The 23,527-nt window shown below is 46.5% G+C and overlaps 1 protein-coding gene across 1 annotated transcript in view; it reads left to right on the top strand.

Annotated features, from left to right (window-relative positions):
- The first annotated feature begins 707 nt into the window (after nt 1-707).
- PTBP1 (polypyrimidine tract binding protein 1) overlaps nt 708-23,527 on the top strand; it is a 40,126-nt gene continuing 17,306 nt past the window's right edge. The window contains exons 1-5 of the mRNA XM_069767848.1: nt 708-839; nt 3,515-3,545; nt 20,849-20,918; nt 22,001-22,173; nt 22,471-22,617. Of these exons, the coding sequence (XP_069623949.1) occupies nt 832-839; nt 3,515-3,545; nt 20,849-20,918; nt 22,001-22,173; nt 22,471-22,617 (429 nt within the window). The 5' untranslated portion in view covers nt 708-831. The remainder of the gene's footprint in view (nt 840-3,514; nt 3,546-20,848; nt 20,919-22,000; nt 22,174-22,470; nt 22,618-23,527) is intronic.

A 23,527-nucleotide genomic window follows, 5' to 3' on the forward strand; every position in this document is an offset into this window, starting at 1 on the left:
GCAATGCATCGGACCGAAGTACCGACGCACGTTGTGAAAATGACTGCATGACGTGGGCAGTGGATGCAGGTTTACAACGCATCCGCTGCCCATTCTGCAGTCCAGGAAGGAGGGAGCGGAGTTTTGGCCGTGCATGCGTGGTACAAAATGGCGGACACAACGCACAAAAAAAGTTACATGTAACTTTTTTGTGCCGACGGTCCACCAAAACACGACACATCCGTTGCATGACCATGATCGTGTGGCCATACTTCGCAATGCGTCGGCTAATGCAAGTCTATGGAGAAAAAATCTATGGAGAAAAAATGCATCCTGCGGGCAAATTTGCAGGATGCGTTTTTTGTCCAAAACGACGCATTGCGACGTACGTCACACAACGCTAGTGTGAAAGTAGCTTAAGCCAACTTGTAGCACTAGCCACGGCTTTTCTCCTCTAGCAGCTTGGTAGAAAAGTTGAGGAAACTTTCCTCCTCCACCTGGACATAACCAAGGAAACTAGTAAGCAGGCTGCAGCCTAGCTGCTAGCACAACAGCATGCACAATGGCCACAGAGCAGCCGCCCGGACAAACTCAATGCTCCATGACTACTTCCGCGGCTGTAACAACGCCGAGTGGGTAGTGACGCACCTCGGCTTGGCGGGAACGCTGGGGGCGGCGCCTGCTCTCATAGCCCCGCCTTCCGCCTTACCGTGCAGCTCCAGCGCCCAATAGTAACGGCTGCCCCTGCGTCATCAGTCCGGTCGCCATTTTAAGACTATATGAGGCGGTCGCTGAGAGTTCCTTAGTTATTGCGGCGCCTCCTCTCCAGCCCGGGTGGTTCTCGAGTGTGTCATGGAAGGGTGAGTTGCGGCACCTGGGGCGCTCACGTAGTCTCCGCGGTATAAGGGGCAGTGTGGGGTAACGTGGCTGGGCTGTGGGCAGCTTCCTGTAACTTCGGGAAACTTGTGTGAGTGGACGGGGGTACACGGCGTGTGTGGAGATGATGTGGCGTGGGATTAACCCTTCCGCGCCATGTGCAGGTTTCCATCTTGCTTTGCCTACGTGGTGTGCCGCCCTCCCCCATGTGTGCGGGGTCCTGGCTCAGCCTCTGGACTCCACAGTATGGAGGCTGCCGGACACGTCGTGCGGCCCCTCGCCTCCCGGTGCCGGAGGTGGCTCGGACCTGGGGTGGGGCCGGGACTGCACGGACGGTGCTTACTCATGTCCTGCCGCCCGGCGGTTGTGCAACTCCCTCATTCCTCCAGCTTTGTTTCCGCCTCTGTATCCTGAGCGCAGAACCAGTCTGACTGCTGGCAACTAACAAAGCGCTTCCTGTAGGCGCGATCATGGCTCCAGGTGGGGGAAGGCGTGCCTGCCTGCTGGGCCAGCGTACCTGCTGGCCACTTGGGGGTCCTCCACCGATCCTGGAATCTTGTGCCTTGTCCCCCATTTATGCACATTTCCCCTTCGCAGCTAATTATCATGGAATTTGCTGTTTTACTTCTGGCGGTGTTCACAGTTCTATGGTATATGCCCAGTTGAAGGGAAACGTTTCACCATTATATCATCACATTGGCATGGAGGGGCACAGCAGCAAACTTTTGTAGCCCAAGTCGCCTGTCGCACTGGGCTTGGCTCCCACACAGCTAGTGGCCCGGGGGGCATACCCAGCTCACTGCTGAGACCGCCACAGTGCAGAAGGCACTCTTGGCCACTGACCACACAGCCTATGCTCCGAGGCTGTTGTATTTGCAGTAAGTGTCATGCACATGGCAGCTGCAGAAAAGATTACAAGCTTTACAAGTCCTGTAGTTTTAAAATAAACGACTACGATACAAATCGGCATCGCAGCACGTTCCATTGAATTAATTTTTACTGCGACTTCTAAGAGCCCAGCTACCTTGCGTATCAAAGATAATAACTTAAAGGGGATTTGTCGCCACTGTGGACACACCAAACCTATTATGTGTACACATGTTCCAGAATACTTAAAAATAGTCTTGCCTGTATGCCTCTTATCTGCATTCTTGTGCAGAAATCCACTTTTAATCGTGTTGTTCTTCCATTCTATGGGGCCTGCTTTGTTTAGAAGAAAACTGCCTCTGGTCTTCATTTGCATACCTGTTGCTTCCCTTCAGCTTCAGTGCTCTGTAATATCTTGTATTTGTCCTGCGCCTGCAGTTCTGTTATTCCATGTTGTAGTTAATGAGATTCTCGTGCCCTAAGGCGGGGGTTGGCCTATGTGGTGCTCTGATTAGATATTCATAATGTGGACTGCTGAGGTCACCGACCTGCCCCCTGGTTTGCATAATGAATACCAGCACATACTGAGGAGACAGCTTCTGCAGGCAGGTGGCAGCCCCCCACACTGCAGCATAATCGCTTGGTTAGTGTGGCAATAATACTTTCTTGATAATATTTAGCTAGGAGCAAAAACAAATTGAAAACGGGCCCCTGCGCAGCTGCAGCTATTGGTATTATTGCGCAGGCGTACCATCTTGGAGGAAATTTTTATTTTTCTTCAGTAAAATGGCGCCTAATGCGCAGTAGCAGCTCTTGGATTACAGCTATGGACACTGACCGATGGCTGGCACTGCGCAGGGCGCCTTGGGTTCCACTTTAAAAACTTTTTTTTTTTCTCTGGATAACATGACGAAAATGTATTACTGCCCCACTAAACATGCAGTTATGCTGCAGCGCAGGTGCCATGGCTGACACCTTCCTGCAGAAACGTTTTTTTTTTTTTTCTTTCAGTATCTACAGGTATTCATGATGTAAGCTAAGGGGCAGGTCAGTAAGTGATCAGTGACCAGTTCGACAGTCTGCATTATGAATAGCTAATCAGAGCACCACATACAGAAACCCGCCTTAGGGCCCGAGAGTCTCATTAACATAAAACTGAAAATTAAACAACCACAAGACTAATTTCATGACCTAAGGTATCATTATAACGGAGTTGACCTGTCCCTGTCTGTAGGTTACAGTGCACAATCCCTTTAATAATCTTTTCGCAGCATATGCTGTACGGTCCAATGGATGGTCTTCGTTTCTTTTTAACGCCTCCTGTTGCCCAGAATCTATCCTTTCAGTGATTGACATGACTGACATCATCCTCAGTCTGTTGGTCCTGTGCAGGCATGAGATTTGAACACTGGATGACATGAAAGGCATTGACCACATCCATCGAAGCAGAAAGACTGTGATTGTAGGAACACATGAGCAGTCGACCAGTGACAACCATTGGACCATGCTGATTAGTATATAGTGTGGGTTATAAATTGGCTTGCGGGAGCCCTGGTAAAGGTGACTTGTGTTGCTGAATTTAGTTTATATGGGGAAAGTCTTGACACTTAGATTTAAAAAAAATAAAAAATAAAAATCCTGCATCAGAAGGCAACATGTGAACAAGCCCTTAGTTTGAGGTGTCTGATCAGTGGGTCCCCCACTGATTGTCAGAATGTGTGCCTGGATACCTTCCCCAAACAGCAGCATGGTGCGTGTCTCCCATCTAACTTATGGTCTTCTCTTTTTACAGCATTGTTCAAGACATTACAGTTGGTACTAAGGTAAGAGCCATTTCCTGTCCTATTGTGTTATGGAACAGAAAATAAGTCAGTTTCTAGTGGGTCTTTAGCAGTGCTTATCTTTGCTAATGAGTCACCCTTGTCCTGTAAATGTAGTTGTAGTTTTACATTTTAGCCCTGATTTTATTCCACAAAGCGGTTTTCTACTACTTGCTGGAGTGAGGTCGGCATGAGCTAGGATAGTTGCCTGCCAAGAATGTGCTCCGAAATGCTGGTCTTCTGTGGTTAGCATGTGACCCTTCCAGTTACCATACCTTAATACATGGGCAAACGGTATTGATTTCTGGATATTGGCAAAATAACTTCCTGATCCTATTGCATGTAGATGAGTGTATTCTCCCTACAAACGCCAGAGGGGTTACAGGTTCCCTTTAAGTTAGCACAATAACTAAGATTTGGAGAGTCGTAACAGTCATTTAGTACATAAGAGATCAGTAACTGAGCAGACTACTTGTTTTCATCAATCTGTAATGCACACATTAAAGGTATTTGGGGTGTTGGCAAAAACAAGTACGGTACTCATCGAATAGGTGATAACTTATTGATCAGTGTCAGTTGGCAGATTTGACACTTCTATCCACACTAGAAAGGAGGGCCAGTATGCATCCTCCACTGCCATTCTATTCATTCTCTATGGGTCTGCTGAGAGCTACCCTCTTACTGGAGAACTCCTTTTTAAAGGGAATCTGTTGCGAGGGAAGTGTGGTGAATAGCGCTGAGTGGACCAGTGGAAGTTCAAGTACTGGTATGTGACCCAAATGTTAGTCTAGACTCTAGTGTGGTTCGGGTGCAAGAATGGTACTTGAACTTCAACTAGAAAACTGTGGACCTGAACTGGGGCTCTGTTGAAACCTTGCCAGTGCCACCACCCCTGTGACTGGCACCCAAATGCTACTGGGAGGAATGAAGTTAATTTCATCCTGGCAGCGGGGGACTAAGTGCTGGTACTAGGGTTAACCTGCAAATTCAGAATGCCCGAACCTGCAGATTAACCCCCATATTTGCAAATTACTTAGCGTTTTCACATGACAATTTGCTAAAAGGGAACCTAACATCACTGATATTCACCTTATGTACTTTACAAACAGACATATAATTATGGGAGTGATTCTCTTGCTTTCCCCCTCCCTCCACTGTTGCAGTGTTTGGGAGTGTCTGATTAACTGCGGTCATATTCAAGCATTGGAATTCTGCCCCACCCTGCATTTTATTGAATTTTTTTCCTAGGTGTAGTCATGGAAGTCTTTTGTGTTCATTTACGGACAGGAATGATGGTATAGAATGTACTGCCTCAGGTATTTCACCTAGCACCTATTGGGACAAGTTTTGACCTCCCAAGGTGCTTTAAATGCCTGCATGTTTTATACAGCCCCCTTTATTACTGGGTGGCTTAATTTGAAAAAATGCTCTTGCCAGATACCCTTTAACTTTAAGTTATAGCTGTATCTGTTAGCTACTTTTTCATATATAAGCTGCAGCAACCCCCCCCCCCCCCCTTATGTAAACTGAAAGATAAGAAAGGCAAGTTATATTATGCTCACCTGGTCTGATGGGGGTCGTGGTTCAGGTCCAGCGCCTCCTTTCTTCATGCAATGACGTCTTCCTGTTGCGACTCCTTTGCAGGCGTAATTCTCTGACCTGTTGAGGGCAGAGCACAGTACTGCAGTGCATAGGCGCCGGGATTCTCGGACCTTTCCTGACACCTGCGCACTGCAGTACTTTGCTCTACCCTCAACAGGGCAGAGAATTATGCTGTAACAGGAAGCGGATGTCATCACATGAAGATGGGAGGTGCCAGACCGATGCCCATCCGACCGGACCGCTCCACCAGGTAAGTATACTCTAACTTGTTTTTCTTAACTTTCAGGCTACATTGGGGGGGGGGGGGGTATGGGTTGGCAGCTTATCTACAGCATTACAGAATGCTGAAGATAAGCCCCTGATGGCGGTGTGCCAAAGCTTATATACGAAAAATTAAGTGACAAATACCCTTTAAATCTAAATGGAATCTACCTTTTAATCAGCACCCTCTACTGGTGCTTCTAGTCTTTCCTTCTCTGGGGATGAAATATATTCCATATAGTTATGTTTGTATGTTTATTGTATTAAACATCAAAGAGAAACATTCCAAAGGCGGTGAAACTGCAAAAAAAGCGCCATTCCACAACTTTTTTTTTTTTTTCTTCTAGGTTCACTAAATGCTAAGGGTATGTGCACACGTCAGGATTTTCTAGCAGAAATTTCCTGACAAAAAAAACGGACATCTTCCAGAAATCCGCATGCCTTTTTTTGTGCGTTTTTTTTCCCAATGCATAGAATAGCGGGAAAAATGCAAAATTAATGAACATGCTGCCTTTTTTTTCTCTAGTAACCCCCCACGACAGCACACCTGGAGGATGTTACCCCTTTCCTAATAGGGACAGGAAATGACAAGAGGTTAAATAACCCTCCCTCATCCTCCCCTCAGTGTTTTTTCCTGTCCCTACTAGGGATGATGAGGTCATCCCAGGTGTGCTGTGCCAGCAGCAGTCACCGGGGGGAATAGAGATTCTATGCCGGGCAGCTGGGGAGCAGACTTACCTCTCTTCCCCGAGCGCTGCTCCCGTCTCTCCGGACTCGGGACTTCCGCCACCAGTCCGCACCGATAAGGCAAGGTCTGGGCGGCATTCTTCGGCTGGAGGCCTCCCTGAGCTCTCCAGCCCCTCTCCTCCTCCAGCGCTGTGCGCGCGATGAGGGCTTCCGGTCTGAAGCCGGCGGCAGGAAGTGACGTCAGATGCCGGCCGGCTTCAGTACTCAGGAGGCTCCTTTTGCGTTCCACGCTGGAACGCATGACAGTTAGCGTGGATATCGGCGGTTTCTCCCCCCACATCCGGACATTGGAGGAGGAGGTCCTCTCACAGGAGGACAGGTGCTGTGTCCGGTCGCCTATTTAAGAGCCCCGGACAAGAAGACGTCTCAGGTAAGACCACAGTGTGGTGAAATCATGGAGACGTCTGCCTCGCGCTCTGCTCTTGCAGATCCCAGCACCATCCCGGCCCCAGTAAGTAATCTGGCCCAGGGTGTCCATTCCCTGATGTGGGTTGTAGTCTTATGATTCATTCTCCCCTTCCTTTTTAGGGGGACAAGGAACCCACATCAGGAAGTAAAACAAAAACTACCCGCAAATGCCAGTTTGTATGAAGAAGCTGTCCTCTTCATACAAGAAATCATTGTGCAAAGAATGCACAGACAAAATAATCAGAGAGGAACGGCCATCCCTGATAGAGGAGATTAAAACCTTAATCCAGCAGGAGATTAAAACATCTCTGGCCACTCTTTCCCAGCCTACACCATCTCCTAGTGCCCCTCCTGAGGCTAAGAAAAGGAAACTTAATCCACAGGAGGAAGAGCAGGAGGACTCTCAAGGAGAGACGTCGGACGAACCCCCAGAGGAGGGTGAATTATCCCTGGACTCTGAAACTGTCCAGCAAGAGAGATACTACTTCTCTTCATCTGATATAGAAGAACTCCTTACGGCTGTAAGGAAAACTATGGAGGTTGAGGAGAAGACGGCCCAGTCAGTGCAAGAAGAGATGTTTGGAGGACTTCGTTCTAGGAAGCGTCAGGTGTTTCCTATTCACCAAAACATCCGGGATTTAGTTCTGGAGGAGTGGGAATCCCCAGAAAAGAAGCTGACTACTCCAGCGGAAATTAAAGACAGATTTCCTGTGGATGCCGAGACAGTGTCATGCTGGTCTGAAGTTCCAAAAGTGGACGTCCAGATTGCCAGACTAGCCAAAAAGACCACGCTACCATTCGAGGATGCCTCCCAACTGAGAGACCCTCTGGAACGTAAAATGGACGGACTACTAAGAAAGTCGTGGGAAACATCAGCGTCTTTACTGAACATCAATTCAGTATCCACTTGCGTGGCTAGATCGATGCATCGCTGGCTGTGGCAGCTAGAGGAGCACTTGTCCTCAGGTACTCCAAGAGAAGCTATTCTGGCCTCCTTGCCTATCTTCCAGAAAGCAACAGGCTTTTTAGCAGATGCTTCCGCAGAATCCGTGAGAGTGATGGCGAGATCATCTGCACTGTCAAACTCAGTAAGGCGTTCACTCTGGCTAAGATCCTGGTCTGGTGATATGACTTCCAAAATGAGGCTGTGTTCTATTCCTTTTAAGGGAAAGTATATGTTTGGACCAGCCTTGGATGATCTTTTGGAGAGGGCTTCAGACAAGAAAAAGACCTTACCAGAACCTAGAAACCCTAGGAAAAGACCCTTCCGCGCACAGCAGGAACATACTCCTCAATACAGAGGAAAGGGTAAGACAGGTCACTGGAGTTATCCAAAAGGAGGGAAAGACAGGAATCTTTTTCTTTCCCAACCCCAAAACCAGAGAAAGCAATGACGCCGTCATAGTGGGGGGTCGAATTTCGAACTTCCTCCCAGTCTGGCAAGAGATCGGTGTGGATCAGTGGACCTTATGATTGGTCAAAGAGGGGATGAAAATAGAGTTTACATCATATCCCCAAAAAAGAATGAAAACTACAACGTTATCAACACCGAAACTACAGTCCACCCTGATAACTGGGATAGAAGATCTCTTATTCAACAATGTGATCTCCACAGTCCCAAAAGACGAAAGAAACAAGGGCCATTATTCCAGCCTATTTCTGATAAGGAAACCAAACGGAACCCATCGGATGATAATCAATCTGAAACCACTGAATCAATATGTAACCTACAGAAGATTCAGAATGGAGTCCGTCAGATCGACAGTACCCTTAATAGGGCAAGACTTCGTCATGGCAACCATCGACTTACAGGACGCATATTATCACGTCCCAGTCCATCCAACCTATCGGAAATTTCTAAGGTTTGCAGTCACCAGAGGAGAAGTTATAGACCACTTCCAGTTCAATGTCCTCCCATTCGGACTATCATCAGCTCCAAGGATCTTCACAAAGGTCATGTCCGAGGTAATGGCGTACATCAGAAGTCGACGGATATGCATAATCCCATACCTCGACGACCTCTTGGTAGTGGCTCCCACGGTTCCAATTCTACAGGAACATCTTCAAACAACAGTCCAGATCCTGTCATCCCTGGGTTGGGTGATAAACCCCAAAAAATCGGATATGGTTCCGTCCACAACGAAGATCTTTTTAGGGGTCTTATTAGACTCCCACAGACAAACCTCTTTCTTGCCCGAACAAAAACGGTCCCTGCTTACATCAAGGATAAGAACATTGCGGGACAAGAAGAGAGTATCTCTAAGATGGGCCATGTCAGTTCTAGGAACCATGACATCTTGCATCCAGATGGTGGCATGGGCACAAGCCCACACCAGGATACTTCAGACACATATTCTGTCAAGCTGGGACGGATCCCCAGGTTCTCTAGACAAAAAGATCCGGATACCACCGCATGTAAAGTCCTCATTAACATGGTGGCTACAAAAAGAGAACTTAATGAGAGGAGTTCCCTGGTTGCAGGTCCCAGCAGTGACCATAACAGTAGATGCCAGTGGAAAAGGTTGGGGAGCTACGGTAGACCAGCACATATTCCAGGGATTCTGGTCAGCCGAAATAGCACAACAATCCTCGAATTTCAAAGAGCTAAAAGCAGTAGAAGAAGTTCTCAAAGCGGCGGTAACTCTTGTACAAAATTCCCACTTAAAAATATACTCAGACAACATGACAACAGTTGCCCACCTTCGCCACCAGGGAAGTACAAGACACGAAGATCTAAAAAGAATATCAGCGAGAATATTTTCGTGGGCCGAAGAACATGTTCTCTCCATATCCGCCCTACATATAAAAGGGGAGATAAACGTACAAGCCGACTTCCTGAGCAGAACAGAGGTCCATCCAGGAGAATGGAGCCTAAACCCAGAAGTCTTTCAGATACTAGTCAAAAGATGGGGACAACCAGAAGTGGACTTGTTCGCGAACAGTCAGAACGCAAAGGTAGACCAGTTCTTCTCGCTAGATCCGATGAATCCGGGGTTAGCTGTGGACGCATTGGTCCAGCCATGGACATTCTCGCTAGCATACGCGTTCCCGCCATTGCCGGTCCTACCAAAAGTCCTGCAGAAAATAAGGGCAGAAAAACTCAAGGTGATCCTAGTGGCTCCACTTTGGCCCAAAAGAGGTTGGTTTGGGGCCCTCATCAGTCTAAAGATAGATGGGCCAATAGCACTTCCACCAGTCAAAGACCTTCTCTACCAGGGGCCAATACTCCATCCAGATCCCGAGAGGTTACACCTAGATGCCTGGCTTCTGAATTCTCAATTCTGAGAACTAGAGGACTATCAAAGAGGGTAATTGAAACATTACAAAAAAGTCGCAAAACGGTTACTAATTCTATTTACCAAAAGATCTGGAAGACGTTCATCACGTGGTGTGCTCCTGAGCAACCTAACCCAGATAAACCAAACCTAGCCAAGATCCTGGATTTTCTACAAGATGGGCTGGAGAAGGGTCTCAGACCCAGCACCCTCAAGGTACAAGTGGCAGCCTTGAGCTCTTATTTTGACCAGTCTTTAGCCAACCATAGATGGGTAAGAAGATTCATGACGGCGGCATCCCGCATATCTCCAAGACCCATAAATATAGTTCCATCCTGGGACCTGAATATAGTCCTGAAAGGACTTACACTGCCACCGTTTGAGCCCTTGTCATCCATAAGTATGGATAAACTCGCTTGGAAAACCACCTTCCTGGTAGCTATAACAGCCAGAAGAGTTGGTGAACTTCAAGCCCTGTCAATCAATGAGCCCTACATGAAGATTCTTCAGGACAGGCTTATCCTGCGATTAGACCCATCCTTTCTCCCAAAGGTCGTCTCTGATTTCCACAAATCGCAGGAGATAATTCTTCCGTCGTTCTATCAAGAACCAAAGAATGAGGAAGAGGAACATTTCCATACTTTGGATGTTCGAAGAATGATACTCTATTATCTTCATGCATCAGAGAAGATTAGAAAAGACCAGAATCTGTTTATTCATCTTCTCGGCCAGAATAAGGGGAAGAAGACTTCCAGATCCACAATTGCAAATTGGATCAAAAGAGCAATCCTGGAGGCTTATCAAATTCAAGGCCTCCCACCACCAGGAAAGCTCACAGCCCATTCTACTAGAGCAACAGCTGTCTCCTGGGCCGAGAAAGCCAGTGCTTCCATCGAGCAAATATGCAGAGCGGCTACGTGGTCCTCGGTCCATACGTTCTCCAAACATTACAGGCTTGACCTGACGTCAAAAGAAGACTTAGCCTTCGGAGAAAAAGTCCTTAGTGCTGTAGTCCCTCCCTAAAAATTACTCTTGGGTACTGCTCCAGGTGTGCTGTCGTGGGGGGTTACTAGAGAAAATAGAATTATTCTTACCGTTAATTCGGTTTCTAGTAACCCACCACGACAGCAGGAGTAATCCCTCCCTTTGCTTAATATACGTTCTGAAAAGAATAAATATAATTTGAAGCATTCATTCTCCTGTGGTCCTTTATAATAACACTGAGGGGAGGATGAGGGAGGGTTATTTAACCTCTTGTCATTTCCTGTCCCTATTAGGAAAGGGGTAACATCCTCCAGGTGTGCTGTCGTGGTGGGTTACTAGAAACCGAATTAACGGTAAGAATAATTCTATTTTTTTTTTTTTTTTTACCGCAATGCCTTTTTTTGCGAGAAAAAAAACGCATCATGTGCACAAATTGCAGAATACATTCTAAATGATAGGATGCATATGTATGCGTTTTTTTTAATGTGTTTTTATCGCAAGAAAACCTGAACGTGTGCACGTACCATAAAACTGACCTGCCATTATGATTCTCCGGGTCATTGAGTTTGTAAATACCAAACATGTATAGTTTTATTTTTGTCCAAATGGCCATGTGAGGGCTTGTTGTGTTTTTTTTTTTTTTTTTTTTTTTTTTTGCGGGATGAGTTGTACTTTTGAACAACACTATTGGTTTTACCATGTCAAAGGGGAAAAAATTCCAAGTGTGGTAAAAGTGCAATCCCACACTTGTTTTGTTTGGCTTTTTTACTAGGTTCACTTAATGCTGTAACTGACCTGCCGTTATGATTCTCCAGGTCATTACGAGTTCATAGACACCAAACATGTCTTGGTTAGAGATAAAGTGGTAAAAAAAAAATTGCACCATTTTCCGATACCCGTAGCGTCTCTATATTTTTCATGATCTCAGATTGCGTGTGCTTATTGTTTTTTTGCTCTCCAAGCTGTTTTTCATGACACCATTTTGGTGCAGATGTTTTCATCGCCTGTTACTGCATTTTAATGCAATGTCAGGGCGACGGAAAACATAATTCTGGCGCTTTGACTTTTTTTTTTTTTTTTTTATCGCATATCGTTTTTAATCAGGTGAATATATCATTTTTTTTAAAAAAAATCAGGCGATTCTGAACGCAGTGACATCTCTGGTTGTCATGCTGACCCATCAGCGGCCTGCAGCCATGTGACACAGGCGCCGATGGGAGGGGGTAATGACACGGTTCCTGCATGTGCATGTTAAATGCTGCTATCAGTTTGACAACGGCACTTAACATGCTAACAGCCACAAGTATGTCGCATTTTTACCTGCAGATCTGCTGTCATGTGCCGGAAAAGGTGTGGGCTCATCGCCAGAGCCTGCACCAAACTGGGAGGCATCCAGTGTTGGACTATGCCCTTCATTGAATGTTAAGGGGTTAAAGGAAACCTGTCATCAGAACTAACGATATTAATCTGCAGATTATCATTATCTTGCTGTCTGGCACCTGTGTGCAGCTGGGGAAAAAATGAACTTTATCCTCCCTGCCAGCATTTTGCTTCAGTCATGGAGGAGCTGCGGGTTAATCACTGCTGAGTATACAGAGCAGCCGCTGTAACAGTGACCCTCAGCACTGACTGGGGCTATGTGCACACGTTGCAGATTTACTGTGAATCCGCAGCGTTTTCTGTGCAGAAACACATGTGATTTACAGTACAATGGGAAAATAAAAATGCTGTTCAAATGGTGCAGAAAATTCTGCACGGAATCTGCAGCGGATTAATAAAAGGACAGTCTCAATTCTCTGTGCGTTTCTGCACCCATTCCATTATAGGAAAACGCAGGGGTAAAAACATGCAGATTTTGACCTGGGTTCTCTGCCAAGAGATGCAGAATCCGCACTGAAAATTCCACAGGCAAATCCGCAACGTGTGCACATAGCCTGACACTGGCTCTATATTGTGGTCGGCTGTCAGTCAGGGCTGGGGGCACTGTGACTGAACCAGCGCTTCCAAGGGTATGTGTCCACGGGCCGTATTACATCCGGAATAGTTGCAGATTGAACGCTGCGCAGAGCCGCAGCGTCCAGATGTTACAGCATGGTGGAGGGGATTTTATGAAAGCCCGTCTCCACTATGTGTGCGAACATGCACCCGGGGGCCCTGCGTTTCCAGACATGCGGCGCGTCTCTTTAAAACGCAGCATGTCTGCTTACCTTGTGGTGGATACCGCGTAGTTCTCGTGCCTCCTTCTCCCCGCTTGTCGGACTGATCTGCCATTCAATACTGGTGTATGTTTTGTTTTTTTCCCCCTGTTATACTTCAATTTTGATGCAAACTAACTAATCTTTACCAGGGTTCTTACCATTTTATACCATTTTCGCTACTGATTAGCACACTGATGAAGGTCCATTGCAGACCGAAACGCTTGTGACTACTGTATGTATATTAAACAAACCCCTTTGCGTCACATCTATTGTGTGCTAGTTGTTAATATTCCATGTAATAAAGGGAACCTGTCGTTCCCTCCCCCCCCCCCCCCCCTCCCCCAGGCGTTTTTTTACTAAAATAGCCACCTTGTGCAGCATTACTGCTGCACTTCTGACAAGGTGGCTCTTTTAGTTCTGGGTGCTGTAACTGCCGAAATAATCAGTTTTGTAATTTGCCCTAAATACCTTTTCCAGGACGTCCCTCCTGACAGCACCCTGGAGGACGACCTCCTCCCCTTGCTGGGACAGGAAACACACGAGAGTTCAAAAGGTCATGTCCCACCCCCGATCCTCAGTGTTTTTCCTGTCCCTGCAAGGGACGCACGAGAGAAGCTGCGCAGCTTACCGGAGCTCAGGGGGGTCGTTGGGCTTGCCAATACCCTTCCCCCTGTCAAGAGGCTCAGGGCAGAAACCCTCCAGAGGGGGGTCTTTCTGCTCCAAAGACCAGGAGTGGCGAAGCTCCTGGTGGCAGCCGCTCTTCCCGGTGGCAGGCTCTCTGCTGCGGACGCGGTTCCAGGCAGCAGAGTTTTGCGGCATCCAGAGCGGTGCTGTCCTGCACGGCGTCTTCAGACGGAAGTCCCGGGAAACGTGTCACTTCCGGTATCGCGGCATCCGTTACCGTCACTTCTGGTGACGCTGTAAGAGCGGTGTAAGTGTGTGCGCTCCAGCGTGGAACGCACAGCAACTGAATTGCTTCTGTCCAGTGTTGTGAGCTGCGGGGACCTGTTACATTGGACCATGGAAGGAAACATGCCAGCCGAGGAAGGGGTGAGTGCGCATAGCGCAGACCTCCCTATCTGCACGCACGTACAGGCTTACCCCATTACTTACTCCCTTTCTTATGTCCTTTAAGGATAAGGGAACCCCTGCTGCCCCCTCTTGTCAAGCTAAAAAGTCCGGCAAAACCTCTGGGAAATCCAGTACATGCCCTATATGTAGTGCGAAGCTTCCGGACACTCATGTCAAAACCTTGTGTGCAGATTGCACATCTAAGGTTATGAGGGACGAACAGCCGGCACTCTTGTCAGAGATGAGGTCCCTAATACGAGAAGTTCAGGCTTCTTTGTACAGTACTGTGGAGAAATCCAGCCACAAGAGAGCCAGATGGGAGCGAGACCTAAGAGAGCCAGTGTATAGTTCTGAGGACAAGTCTGACTGAAGACTGTCTCAGAAGAAGAGGGGGAACTTCCTTCTGGGAGCCAGGACCACCAGAGGAAATACCTCTTCCAGGCGGAGGAGACGAATGATCTCGTGCAGGCTGTGCGAAGCACAATGCAGATAGAAGAGACATCTAAGCCTCAATCCAGGCAGGACCTGATGTTCGGGGGTCCTGCGTCACGTAGGCAGACAGTATTCCCAGTTAGTGAGCATATCAAAGCCATGATACTGGAGGAGTGGAAAGAAGCAGAACGTCGGCTGGTATTGTCTAAGGACTTCAAAGCTCGTCTACCATTCGAGCCAGTAGAAGTCAAACTATGGGAAGAGATGCCCAAAGTAGACGTTCTGGTGGCAAAGGTTGCCAAAAAGACAGCCATACCATTCGAGGACTCATCAAATCTGCACGATCCCAATGGATCAGAAAGCTGACATACTGCTAAAGAGGGCCTGGGAATCATCCGCAGCCCTAATTAAGACCAACATAGCAGCTACCTCGGTAGCCCGGTCTATGTACCTATGGATGGGTCAATTGGAAGAGCATCTGTCCTATAAAACCCTGAGGTCTGATATTCTAAACTCTCTCCCCATCATGAGATCTGCCATGGCCTTTCTGTCTGACATGACAGCTGAATCGGTCAGGTTTTCAGCTAGAAGTGGTTCATTATCCAACACGGCTAGAAGGGCGGTCTGGCTAAGATCCTGGTCAGGGGATAATGCCTCTAAAACCAAATTATGTTCAATTCCCTTCTCGGGAGCAAGGGTATTTCGTCCTTCCCTAGATACTATCCTAGAGTCGGCCTCTGATAAGAAGGGTTTTCCGGAGGACAAGCCTAAGAGGTCTCGGTCCTTACGGAGAGGTTTTCCCTTCAGGAGACAGCCTGATTAAAGAAGGGGTAGATCCAATAGAGGTTCCCGTAGCCAGGGCAATAAGAACAGGAGTTTCTTCTTCAGCCCCTCCTCTAAATCTAAGACGCAATGATGCCACTCTTATCGGGGGAAGGCTCCGCTACTTTGCGGAGAATTGGAGCCGAGTCACTCAAAATCAGTTGGTCCTTCGGACTGTTAGAAGGCTACAAGTATCGAGCTTTACTCCCCTCCACCAGACAGATAAATCATACCTACGATGGTTATGCGAGACTCTCCCATGATGATAGACTTAAAGGATATGCTTTGCTCAGAAGTCATAATCCCAGTTCCACCACTAGAAGTAGGCCAGGGACACTACTCTTCCCTTTTCACCATAACAAAACCATCCGACTCTCTAATAATAAATCTGAAACCTGTAAATGCCTGGGTCAGGTACAAGAGGTTCCATATGGAGTCCATACATTCAGCAATCCTTCTCATTAATCGGGATACTGTGATGTGCACTCTCGACCTGAAGAGTGCCTATTATCAGGTCTCTGTCCACCCCTCATCTCAGAGGCTTCTGAGGTTTGCGGTGGTGCTGCCGTCTGGGACCTGTCACTACCAGTTTCAATGCCTTCCGTCCGGGCTTGCCTCAGCACCTCGTGTATTTACCAAGCTGGTGTCAGATTGTCGCTTTCCTGAGAAACCAGGGGATCATAATAGACCCATATCTCGACGACTTTCTCCTGGTCGCAAGAACGCCAGAGATTGTCAGACCACAGGAACTGAACTGTATATGTGATGGAACAGTTAGGATGGGTTATAAACTGGCAGAAATCCGACCTGACTCCTGAACACAGGAAGATCTTCCTGGGAGTGTCTGGACTCAAGAAACAGGATATCCCTGCTACCCGAGACCAAGCTGGAGGCAATTCAGATCCAAATCGGGCTCCTATTAGAATGCAGAGCATCAATAAGGACGGCCATGAGAGTACTAGGCCTAATGACAGCTTGCATACCGTGTAAGATGGGCACAGTTCCATTCAAGACCTCTGCAAAGACTAATCCTCTCCAACTGGGACAGTCGTCGGTCTTCTCTGGACAGTATTTTAAGGCTGACGTATCCAGTATGAAGATCTCTCCTCTGGTGGACACAGCCAGAGTAGCTAAGAATCGGGATGTTATGGTCTACCGATCCCTACGTATTAGTGACTACAGACGCCAGCGTCTGGTGCTGGGGAGCCCATCTAAAAGGCAGGATCCTACAAGGGAGGTGGCCAGCACATGTCATTCACAGCTCCTCCAACTTCAAAGAGCTGTTTGGGAGGCATTAAGAAGGAACCGACACACCCTTGTAAATTGCCATGTCAAGATACTGTCCGACAATGTTAACAGTTTCTTTTCTGAAGCATCAGGGAGGCTCGAGACACCATCCGCTTCAGGAGCTGGCGGGAAGAATATTTCGTTGGGCAGAAAATTCAGTCCTATCCATTTCGGCAATTCACTTAAGGTACCGTCACATTTAGCAACGCTGTAGCGATCTAGACAACGATCCCAATCGCTGCAGCGTCACTGGAGAGCTGTCACACAGCTCTCCAGCGACCAACTATGCGAAGTCCCCTGGTAACCAGGGTAAACATCGGGTTATTAAGCGCAGGGCCGCGCTTAGTAACCCGATGTTTATCCTGGTTACCAGCGTAAACGTAAAAAAAAAAACCCAAACACTATATACTTACTTTCCGGTGTCTGTTCCCCAGCGCTGTGCTTCTCTGCGCTTACACAGTGCAGAGAAGCACAGCGCCGGGGGACAGACACCGGAATGCAAGTATGTAGTGTTTGTTTGTTTTTACGTTTATGCTGGTAACCAGGATAAACATCGGGTTACTAAGCGTGGCCCTGCGCTTAGTAACCCGATGTTTACCCTGGTTGCCATTGAAGACATCGCTGAATCGGCGTCACACACGCCGATTCAGCGATGTCTGCGGGAGTCCAGCGACGAAATAAAGTTCTGGACTTTCTGCGCCGACCAACGATGGCACAGCAGGATCTTGATCGCTGCTACCTGTCAAACTCAACGATATCGCTAGCCAGGACGCTGCAACGTCACGGATCGCTAGCAATATCGTTCAGTGTCAAGGTACCTTTTAAGAGGGCTCCCTGAAAGTCATAGCAGACTAGCTGAGCAGGAGACAGGTGTTTGCAACAGAGTGGGAACTCAACCAGGCAATCTTCCAGGATCTAGGTCTTCGCTGAGGAACTCCCAGTATAGACCTATTTGCAAACAGGAGAAATTCGAAGGTCTCAAGATCTCCCAGAAGGGGTAGATGGTCTGAGCCAGGAATGGACGGAACCCCTCTCGTATGCATTCCCGCCTCTAGCACTGATTCCAGCCGTTCTCAGAAAAATCAAGGAAGATCGAGCTCGAGTTATATTGTTCCATTTTGGCCAAGAAGGAGCTGGTTTTCTCTCCTAGTAAACCTGGCAATCGAGAGCCCAGTAAAGCTTCCTCTCAGGGCAGATGTAATCCACCAGGGTCCAGTGTACCACCCGAACCCAGAGAAACTCCATCTTTCAGCAGGGATCCTGAAGGCAAGAGGGCTGTCAGACCAAGTGATAGCCACTATTAAATCCAGTAGGAAGCCAGTCACATCGGCAATTTATTTGAAAATCTGGAAGCATTTGTCTGGAGGGTGGCAGGTCTGAGGTTACGGCAGGCACTCCAGACTTACCCAGAATTCAAAATTTCCTGCAGGCTGGGTTTGACAAAGGTCTCAAACCAAGCACATTGAAAGTGCAGATCTCGGCATTTAGCTCTTTATTTCGACTATCCCCTGCATTCCACCTATGGATAGTTAGATTCATCAGAGCCACCCAGAGGTTGCGCCCCACCATTAGACAATTGTCGCCTTCCTGGGACCTTAATCTGGTCCTCAGATTCCTTTGTAAAAATGACTACGCCTCACCTGATCATATGCCCATTCCAGTCCTCACTCGTAAAACAGCATTCTTAGTGGCGATTACCACGGCTAAGGGGGTGGGGGAAATTCAAGCCCTGTGCACTAGATGCCCATACCTTCAGATTAGAGAGGATAGCTTAATCCTTAGATTTGATCCCTCTTTTATCCCAAAGGTGGGAACGGTTAAGAATGGAAATCGTGTTACCGTCCTTTTGTAATAACCCGGCTAATGCAAAAGAAACACTCCATTCACTTGATGTAAGACAGGCAGTCTTGGACTACCTGGCAGCCACCAACTTGTGGTGTATTGACCAAAATCAGAAGGTCTCCCACCTCCAAAGGGTCTCCATGCACATTCTACTCGAGGGATAGCTACTTCTTGGGCTGAGGGCAGGCGCCTCTCTAGAGCAGATCTGTAAGGCGACAACATGGGCTAGCGCCAACACCTTTTGTAAACATTATAAGCTTGATGTTTTGTCTGGTCAACATACTGCATTTGGGAGAAAGGTTCTCCAAGCGATAATCCCACCCTGAAGAGGTGCTTTGGTACTCTCCAGGGTGCTGTCAGGAGGGACGTCCTGGAAAATGGGTATTAAGCTTACCGTTAATTGTTTCCAGGAGTCCATACTGACAGCACTGGTAGTTCCCTCCCTGGTGATATTTCTATGCATGATGTAATGTAACCCTGGCATATGATGTAATATGTTCTATTTACCATTAAAGTAATTTTTTTCTGCATTTCCATGAGGCGGTTCTTGTTACAACACTGAGGATTGGGGGTGGGACATGACCTTTTGAACTCTCGTGTGTTTCCTGTCCCAGCAAGGGGAGGACGACGTCCTCCAGGGTGCTGTCAGTATGGACTCCTGGAAACCTAATTAACGGTAAGCTTAATACCTATTTTCTTCAGTCCTGGAGGCAGGTCTTTCCCTCCCTGCTGCAGACGCCACACAGCCGTCACTCAAATCTTTTTGGCACCGGGTGCCGCCTCCTCAGCGCTGTTTTGAAATGAGTCGGCGCCTGCGCTCTTTTCTCCTGCCTTGGGCAGGCGCAGTGAGCGCTGCCCGTCTGTCCTCATATGCAGTCAGCGAGACTGCACCTGTGCTGACGCCCTGCCTGTGAATCCCAGCCCCGCAGTGTCTTCTTTATTCATACTAAGGAGGTGGGATTCACAGGCAGGGCGTCCGCACAGGCGCAGTCAGCTGAACTGCAAATGTGGACAGACGGGCAGCGCTCACTGCGCCTGCCCAAGGCAGGAGAAAAGAGCACAAGCGCCGGCTCATTTCAAAACGGCACTGAGGAGCCGGCGCCAAGACTTGACAGCTGTGTGGCGCCTGCAGCAGGGGGCAAAGGCCTGCCTCCTTGACTGAAGAAAAGGTATTTAGGACAAACTACAAAAATGATTATTTTGGCAGTTACAGCACCCAGAACTAAAAGAGCCACCTTGTCAGAATGCAGCAGTACTGCTGCACAAGGTGGCTCTCAAGGTACCGTCACATTTAGCGACTTTAGAGCGATAACAATATCGATCTGTGACGTTGCAGCGTCCTGGATAGCGATATCGTTGTGTTTGACACGCAGCAGCAATCGGGATCCTGCTGTGACATCGCTGGTCGTTGCTGAAAGACCAGAACTTTATTTCGTCGCTGGATCTCCCGCTGACATCGCTGAATCGGCGTGTGTGACGCCGATTCGGCGATGTATTCACTGGTAACCAGGATAAACATCGGGTTACTAAGCGCAGGGCCACGCTTAGTAACCCGATGTTTACCCTGGTTACCATTGTAAAAGTGGGGGAAAAAAAAACACTACATACTTACATTCCTGTCATGTCCGTCAGCGTCCCTGCGTCCCCCCCCCCCCAGTGTCAGCACTGGCCCTAAAGCAGAGCACAGCAGTGACGTCACCGCTCTGCTTTCCGGCCAGCGCTTACACAGTGCAGGGAAGCTGACGCTGGGGGACGCAACAGGAATGTAAGTATGTGGTGTTTTTTTTTTTTTTTCTTCCACTTTTACCATGGTAAACATCGGGTTACTAAGCGCGGTCCTGCGCTTAGTAACCCGATGTTTACCCTGGTTACCTGGGGACCTCGGCATCGTTGGTTGCTGGAGAGCTGTCTGTGACAGTGATGCAGTTATAAACCAGAAAGCCTTCCCTTCATGCTTGGCTAGAGTTTTGAAGCTCAGCTAATTATGTGATTGTATGTTGCTAGAATCTGCCGTAAGTTTATATGCAGCAGGGTATTGCCCACCCATAGAAGTTTTTCTTCACTAGCCCATTCTAGATATTTTGGAAAGTATTTAGCAGTTTGAATGAGTTGCTGATGGGGGTGAACACTACACAGCTGGAGTAATTGATTTAGTAAATGTCAGTTTGTTTTTGTTTTTTTCCTTCCTAGTACTTTGTTTTTCTGTTACACATTAAGTTTCACTTTTACATTCACTTTTTTTTTTTCTTTCCTACTTTAATTCATAGAATACTAAGTTTTTACTTTTGCTAGTTTAACATTGCAAAATATGCATTTCTACAGTGATTTCTCTGGCATTTCATTGTGTTGTCATCTAAAACTACTTTTATTCTTCCAGCGGGGATCTGACGAACTTTTCTCTTGTGTTACTAACGGACCTTTTATCATGAGCAGCTCTGCTTCTGCAGGTAAAGTTTCTCCTTCGGTGTGGCTTCTTGGCTTTTTTTACCCATTTTCAATTCGCCTATATGAAGAAGTTTTGAAATGACCTGTCAATAGCTGCAGGGAATATAGTGCATACAGAATCCTTTGCCAAGACTCTATGGAGTGTTTGACTTTGATGCCATGGAGACTGGGAGAATTTTAAGTTGGCCTTGTTCATTATTATAATATAAGCCAAGCAGACTTGCTAGATGAATTTGAAGTTGTGTGTTTTTTTGTTTTTTTTTAATGGGTTTAGGGAATTTACACGGCAATTTTTCACATTATGTATGTCCAAATACTTGTTTACAGGTACATATTGTACTATAATTGCTAGTGAAAATGTAAGTAAAATATCAAATATGATTGTAAACTGTTCAAGTCTCTGCACTGTATGAGAAATTAGTACAGGTAAAGCCAGCTTTTTATACTTTCTATTTGTACAAGCATGTCTGGTGCTTCCTGTAAACACGGTATGTTTTGCTACATGTACAAAACATGTAGATTTCTGCAAACTTGAAGTTGTCTTGCAATTATTATTTTTTTTTACCCATATGGCAAGAACTAATAAAGAATTCGAAATGGCAACTATATGAAGCAGGGGTCCTAAAGTGGGCAATCTGACAGATGCTTTCATTGACTTTTACAAAGTGCTTTTTAAAAGTTGGAAGTGTTTGCCAGTTTATCGTTAAAAAAATGTAAGACTGTTAAACTTTTACATAGCCAGCACAATGTGTATCCACCCACTGATATAGGGTTTTTGTACTGTACCTGCATTGCACTATTGATGGATGTGACAAGATAAACCTGCTCTGCTCATTTCCATGTAGTGCTGAAGTCAGCAGATAAATGCCTTTAAATGTCTTGATGCTTGGGTTACTGACACACTTCAAAAAACACAATAGGATGTTTGGCTTCATGTGAAATTAAGCCGTACTCTTGAAAATTTGTAGGGATTGCAGTTTTGTTGCCTTTGCTTAATGTATAAGATGCAATATCTTGGTGTATGTTAATGTGCATTTTATAATTTTTATATATAATTTTTTTTTATTTATTTTTTTTTAAACAGCAAATGGAAATGACAGCAAAAAATTTAAAGGGGACAACAGATCTGTAGGAGTAGGTTCCAAAGTGATTCATGTCAGAAAGCTTCCAGCGGATGTTACAGAAGCTGAAGTTATAGCTCTTGGCCTTCCATTTGGGAAAGTGACTAATATATTGATGTTAAAAAACAAAAACCAGGTAAAACTGCTCATGTTGAATTTTTTTTTTTTTTCTCCCTCAAATCCCTATTAATCATGCATGTTTAGCCAAGCTTGCATGTTATCTCCTGCAGAAACAAATTGGGTAATACATAGCCTCCAACAAACTAGCTCTATTGATCCTTCTAGTGTGAAGTTAAGTTTTTTTTTTTTTTTTTTTTTGCGGAGTTGCAATGCACAAACAATTGGTTCAGGCTGCTCTGTGTATATCCACTATTGGATTGCAACCATCTGATCACATAATTGAAAATTTAATGTTTTCATTTCCCTATTTAAGGCTTTCATAGAGATGAATTCAGAAGAAGCTGCTAATACAATGGTAAATTACTTTGCCACAGTTACACCAATACTCAGAAGTCAACCAATCTACATTCAGTTCTCCAACCACAAAGAACTGAAGACTGACAATTCTCCAAACCAAGCGGTAAGTCTGCCTATAGAAATGCAGGAACTCTATGGTTGCTTTTGAACATAATGAACGATTATTTTATTTATTTTTGTCCTATTTATGGATGTAAAATGAACCCCCACAATAAGGATCAAATAAACAAACTCTTTAACCCTTTCTTGACATGTGATATTGGATATATATCTTATCTCTATTACACACTGTGTAGGTAGGTACAGATAGCGTGGTGATCGTCAAGTGCAGATGTCAGCTTACGCCCACCCATTGCAGAAACACCGTGCTAATACTGATTATGGGCGTTTAACACCTGATGCAATTGTCAATGGTGACTGCAACATTAGAGGGTGGGCGCTCCCTCTGCTCGCATCAGCACTATGACTCCAGGCAGTCCGACTGCAGGCCAAAAGGTGGCTGTGGGGTCACACAGTGGCGGTGGCCTGTAAATGCCTGCTCAGAGCAGGAATTGACATGCCTCCTCCCTGCATGTGAGACTGTGATCTAATGCTCTGCAATGCAGAAGCACTAGAGTATGAGATCAGCTGTCAGTCACTAATGTTGATGTCGCATAATGCTACAATGTAAAAGTAGTTCAATAGTAAACATTTAAAAAAAAAAAAAAAATAATAATAATCACCATAAGGCTAAGGGCACATGTTGCAGAATTGCTGCAGAAATTTCCACGGCAGTTCCGCAACTTTTGCTGCGGGTATATCGCATGCTGATTTGGCATGCGTTTTTCCACTAAACACTAGCGTTTTGCTAGCGTAATTAGCTTGCAGAATGCTAGCGTTTTCCAAGCGATCTGTAGCATCGCTTGGAAAACTGACCAGTTGGTCACACTTGTCAAACAGTGTTTGAATAGTGTGAACAACTTTTTACTATTGATGCTGCCTATGCAGCGTTTTATAGCGAAAAAGCAAAAAAA

Source organism: Ranitomeya imitator, chromosome 1 (genome assembly GCF_032444005.1).
Source record: "Ranitomeya imitator isolate aRanImi1 chromosome 1, aRanImi1.pri, whole genome shotgun sequence".
NCBI lineage: Eukaryota > Metazoa > Chordata > Amphibia > Anura > Dendrobatidae > Ranitomeya > Ranitomeya imitator.